This window comes from Lactuca serriola, chromosome 2, assembly GCF_051521515.1.
Source record: "Lactuca serriola cultivar US96UC23 chromosome 2, Lser_US96UC23_V15, whole genome shotgun sequence".
NCBI lineage: Eukaryota > Viridiplantae > Streptophyta > Magnoliopsida > Asterales > Asteraceae > Lactuca > Lactuca serriola.
The window spans coordinates 183,628,613-183,634,612 of record NC_136409.1 but is presented as its reverse complement, the minus strand read 5'-3'; the positions used below and the strand labels follow the sequence as shown (position 1 = coordinate 183,634,612).

General features: G+C 38.9%; 1 protein-coding gene across 1 annotated transcript; it reads left to right on the top strand.

The window, feature by feature from the left end:
* The first annotated feature begins 4,068 nt into the window (after window positions 1-4,068).
* LOC145089847 (uncharacterized) lies at window positions 4,069-5,617 on the top strand. Its single transcript, XM_079028237.1, has 2 exons — window positions 4,069-4,975; window positions 5,223-5,617. The coding sequence occupies exons 1-2, from the start codon at window positions 4,069-4,071 to the stop codon at window positions 5,615-5,617; spliced, it is 1,302 nt and encodes a 433-aa protein (XP_078884363.1).
* The last annotated feature ends 383 nt before the right edge of the window (window positions 5,618-6,000 follow it).

Below are 6,000 nucleotides of genomic sequence, written 5' to 3'. Positions count from 1 at the left end.
TATTAGATTAAACCCGCGCTCACATGAATCATTTCATGGAACTTAATAATGAGTGATTGTGATACAATAATATCATATAGTCTTTAAACCTAGATATATGAGTTTTTGTTTACGAGTTGGTTGTGCATTTATAATGCGAAAACGCATCAGTAAGTTGATGTTATAAAACGCATTGTTGTGTACAATTTAATGAGTAAATAGTACAAGAATATAAGTCGAAGTTTATCTGTTCCTTTTATCCTACGAGGTTAAAAGCGATATCTTGGTCCCCTCGATGATTTTGTTTTGACTTATGTGTCGGGCCCGTTCAAGACTGAATTGATGTGTTCAATTAAGTTCTATGTCAAACAAATCAGAGACCGAGAAACAAACTGCTGGACAATAAGTATGACTATGTTCCATGTATTTTTCCACACGACATCTTGAGAACGGAGGACTATACGATCCCTTATCTAAAAGACGTGTCAGAGTTCGACAATGACTTTTGAGAGCTACGATTGCTAATTGGATTTTGAAGTCATACTCGCATTTATAGTTATTAAACTTATCTAAGTGGGAGACTGTTGGATTAGGTATCTAAGCGCATAACTATATTTGGTATGTACTTGACCCGGTTATAGCATGGTCCTTTTGGGTTGCCTTCATTAAAGCAACTTGACTGGAAGAATAATGGAGAAAGAGGATAAAAGTGATTTATTAATATATTATTTGAATAATATATTAAAAGAGAAATCATATCGTTTAATTAATATTGGTCAATAATTAATTTAGAATTAATTTTGTGGTTAAAAGAGATTAATTAAATCAAGGGGACTGATACTCTAATTATAAGATAGTTACAAAGTTGGGCTTAGGATCCATAAGGAAGAAATAGACAAATTCTATGTAGGAATCCACATAGAAATCGTCCAAGGGGCCTTCTGGAAGGATCCTTTGGGCTGCTTAAGGACTAAGCAACTGGATTAGGGTTTTGACTAAAACCCTAACTGCTCAGCTATATAAGGAACCCTTGGGATAGCGAAAATTGGCCACTGAATCCTAAGAAGGATAACCAACTGACTTTTGAGCCTCCTCCCTCTCTCTCTCTAAGATTCTCCAATTGCTTTTAGTGTTTGTGATCCATTAGAGGTATCACATTTGAGGTGCTAGGTTCTCAAAGGTTCAAGATTATCAAGCTACAATCAAAGGTAACATTCTAACTTGTTTATTAGATGTAGTTTTCGATTTTTGTATGCTAGTATTAGGGTTTACAAGCTTTGGATGATTATTTCATGTACAATTAGAAAAACCTACATCCAAAGCTTTGGGGTTTGCATGTGCACCATAGGATTGATGTTTTCCTCATAACCCAATAGTTATAACCTACTAGAAACTTGGAAACAAGTAGAATCGGTGTATAGAGTACTTAGATTTTGACATTGATATGTGAATTCGACAACTACTTAACTGCAGTGAATATCCATATCCGATTCATTCTTTAAATCGAGCATCTTTTTACATTCATGTAGACACATCATGCACTTGACCTAGAAGTAGAAATTAGGTCAGAGTCTCATAGGAACTTAAGTCCAAGTTGAAACTAGGACTAGTATACTTGATTCCTCAATTTCACTTAAATCTCGAAACCACTACATAGAAATGCCAATAAGTCGATAAAAATAAATTAAAAACCTTATTTCTAACTTGAATAAGAGTTAGGAAACTCAAAAATAATTTGAAGTCTCAAAGATTCAATTTATTTCGATATTCAAAGATTTACTAAATCCCAAAACCTAAAAATCCCTAAAACCCAAATTTATAAACTTTAACACCTAAAACTCCATAAAAATTTTTATGAACCTTATAATATCAATTTAAAATAATTAAATTCAGGAAAATATAATCAATGGAAAATAAAATTTAGGTCATTGATATTTAACCTTATTCCACAAGTCAAAAATCCAAGAGTAATGAACCAAATTCTATTTAAAATGCAAACTTTATAAAAATTTAGAAAAAGTTTATAAAATTTAAAAGAAACAATTTAAATGAATGAAAAGAAGAGAGAATCTCCTCTCTCCTTTTCAATTTTCGGCTCCCCTCCCCCAAGACAACAGATTCTCCTAAATTTCAATTAATTCTTCTCTTCTCCCACACTTAATCTCCTTTCATTCTCTCTCACACTCTTCATCACCACCACTCCATTTTCTCTACTCTCTCCCTCTAACTCACGAATTTTAATATCAAAGAACAACCATTTTACATAAAATATTTATCATATGAAGGTGTTCATCTAAGGTAATCACGAAATCTTCCATTCTCTCTTCATTTTTCTTTCATTTCATTAAGATTATTTGCATTTTCTCCTTCTTCTACTCCATTATATTGTAAAATCATGGAAACCTGTACCTACTCACGGTTTTGATGATGATGGTGGTAGGATTTCACCTAAAAACAACATGCATGTTGCAAATGGTGAAGTCCCATGACCTAAACCTAAGTCAAAATCAAGATAATGCACCTTTCTACAAGTTTTGGGTGAAAAATCACCACATGCACCATGAGTTTTCTTTTAAACACAAATTTTGAACATTTCAAACTCATGCATGGCCATTAAACCAACATGCATGTGAAAATTTTGATTTTGGAATGTTAGATGTTCAAAGTTCATTGCCAAAAGCTTTCAATTGTGTTCTTCGTGAATACACTTCATGAAAACACACAAACACACAAGAAAAACAGACACCACTCTCACCACCCTCTGCTATCACCGTCTCGGTTTTCTATTTTTGAAGTCGAAGGTTCAAGGTTCATGATTTAAAAAGATGAAGAGCGGGACTTGGCCAAGTCCTTTTCGGGGGTTTCACTGTTGCCCAAATGGTATTGTTTGAAGTAAAGGTATTTCCCGTATGATATCTCATCTCAAGAGCTTACACCTCCATACAGATGAACACAGAGCTGTGTTACAGGGGGCTATTACTTTTGATATTGGATTGTTTATGTATGTGGCAGCAACTTTGAAGGAGTTTGGTCAATGGATATGTGGGGATTGCATGAAGCTTCATGTCCTGAGTCGTTCATGTCACCACCTGGGTGGCTTGATTAAGTTTATTGACGGGGATGATGACATGAGCATGCATATTGTTGGAATTCCAAAGTCGCTACCCAATGAACCGAAAGCCGACCTCAATGATGGGTTGGTGATGGATGCTCAACTACTTGATCGTGTTTTTAAGCTGCCTATCACCACTGTCAAAATCATCCCTCATAACTACCGTATGGATTTTTCTCAGGCTTTGAAAGCAACCCTTTCCAAAGTGGTTGCTCATCCCGGATCCGTTGAAGCGTGGGTTGCTCTGTTAATTCTTCCTAGGTGTACTCTTCAGGTGTTCAGGCCCAAGAATAAGCAAGAAATTAGGTCTGGAAACAGGAAGTCTTTGCAACATCGTAATATCTTGAGGGCTTTAGCTACTTGGGGGACTGAAGACGGTATCGCCAAGCTAGTTAAAAACTTAGTTGACAATGCAATACTATAGCAACAAGATAAAAAAGAAGAGTACATTCAAGAGAAAAGAACACCGGGCAGCACCAATGCCAGACAATGTCTTCGTAAGGTTGCCGATGGACATTTTACAATAGTAGTGAAAGTTTTATGTTCTTCGGGGTTGCTCCATTTAGGGGTGATACCACGAAGGCATTGGAGGATAAGCATCCATACAAGCCACCGCCTTCCATGCCCAACACCATATTTTCAGAACCTCCCCTGGTAGTGGATGTTGACAATGTCCTTAGGGGAATTAAATCCTTCCCTAAAGGTACATCGTGTGGGAGGGACGGGTTGAGAACTCAACACATTTTAGATGCCCTTTGTGGAGAAGGTTCAACTATAGCCAAAGACCTCCTACGTGCTATTACTTCTGTGGCTAATCTATGGCTAGGGGAAGATTCCTTTCGGGCTTGGCATAATTTGTTGCCTCTGATCCTCTCATGCCGCTCTTAAAACATGACAAGGGAATACGACCTATTGCAGTAGGTACTATATGGAAAAGTTTGGTTTCCAAGTTGGCCATGAAATGGGTTAGTAAAGAAATGGCCAAATATCTCAATGATTTTCAGTTTGGAGTCGGGGTGTCGGGTGGCGCTGAGGCCATTTTACATAGTGCCAATAGGTTGTTGAGTGAGCGCCACGGTGACAAATCTCTCTCCATGCTTACTGTGGACATCTCTAATGCCTTTAACCTCGTTGACAGATCCGCATTACTTCATGAGGTCAGATTGAGGTGTCCCTCTATTTCCTTGTGTGTAGAATTCCTATATGGTCAAGAAGCAAGGTTATATCTAGGCAACACACGTATCAGGTCTTCTACTGGGGTTCAACAAGGAGACCCCTTTGGACCACTTCTCTTTGACATTGTGTTGCACCCGCTCTTGCATAAGATTAGAGACAATTGCAAGCTTCTTCTCCATGCATGGTACTTGGATGATGGCACATGTATCGGAGATTCGGAGGAGGTGGCCAAAGCATTGGACATCATTACGGTGACTGGCCCAAAATTGGGCCTTCAGCTGAATATCAAGAAAACCGAGCTCTTTTGGCCCTCGTGTGATGGTAGGAAGTTACGGGAGGGGCTATTTCTGGCGGACATCGGGAGGCCGCCTTTGGGGGTGAAATTTCTTGGGGGAGCTGTTAGTAGATATGCTAGTTTCATTCGCAGCCTAGCCATAAAGAGAGCCGAAAATGCTGTAAATTTGATGTGCCTTCTTCCACTATTGTCTGACCCCCAGAGTGAGTTCCTTCTTCTTCAGTCTTGTATGGGTATTGCTAAGCTTTTCTTTGGGCTGAGGACGTGCCAACCCGTTCACATGGAGGAGGCGAAAATATTCTTTGACAATGGATTACGCGGGGCGATTGAGGACATTGTGGTTTGTGGGGGACCTTTCTTTGGTGACATACATTGGCGAATTGCTTCGTTACCCATTAGGTTTAGGGGTTTGGGTTTATACTTGGCAGTAGAGGCTACATCCTATGCTTTTTTTGCCTCAAGGGACCAATCTTGGGTATTGCAAGACCACATCTTACGGATAGCGGTATACATGGTATTGATTCTGATTATGATTGTGCCTTGGCATCCCTTCGCAACAAGCTTCCAGATTTTGACCTTAACAATTTTACTACTAAAGACACCCCCCCCCTAAATCCTAGAATACACTGGTGAGTGCCTTTTTTTGTAAAATTGTCCAAGATATGGAAGTGCATTTCGACATGACGGCTCGGCAGAAAGCGGTTTTCCAGTGCTTACGTGCACCACATGCTCAAGATTTTCTTCTGGCTATCCGTATAGATGGGCTTGGCCAACACATGTCTCCCGTGGATTATCGTACTATTCTCAAATATCGACTCATGATTCCCATTTTCCCAACTGACGAGATATGTCATGTGTTTCGCAAGGCATGTTTGGACACTTTTGGAGAGCATGCAGTTCAGTGTAAAGAACTCCCGGGGTTCAAATACAGGCACGATATGGTTAGGGATGTTTTGTTTGACATATTTAAGCGTGCCAGGGTTTCCGCTAAGAAAGAGGCACCTGTTAATTTCTTGACTGACCCGACAGAAGGAAGGTCAACTGTTGAAACATAAAAGTGACCCTTTTGAACTTATCTACCGCAACAGTTCAGTACCTGCAGCCAATTCAGCACCGTAGTCAATCTCTACAACTGAGACCGCAACCATTCTCCATCAGCATCTGGAGTACTCAAGTCCTTCATATCCGCAGTCTTAGTCATTTCTTTTACTATGTAATTCACTCTATTGTCCAGCATGTCTTGCATGACTGCTCATAGAGTTGTTCTTTTCTAAACTCTATAAATAGAGACTCTTTCTTATGTATTATGTACTGGTGATATATCTGAGTGTGAAAACTCTTAACTTCTTAATACACAAGGTTTCTCATTTAATCATCTTTCTTATCTTCATCAGTTATCTTTCTTATCTTCATCACACTCAAACAGCTACTGGAACAT

Bases quoted from the DNA above. Each gene is read 5' to 3' on its own strand.
- LOC145089847 (XM_079028237.1), top strand. From the start codon at position 4,069: ATGGCCAAATATCTCAATGATTTTCAGTTTGGAGTCGGGGTGTCGGGT. The intron at 4,976-5,222 runs GTTTATACTTGG...AAATTGTCCAAG, and splicing joins CATTAGGTTTAGGGGTTTGG to ATATGGAAGTGCATTTCGAC.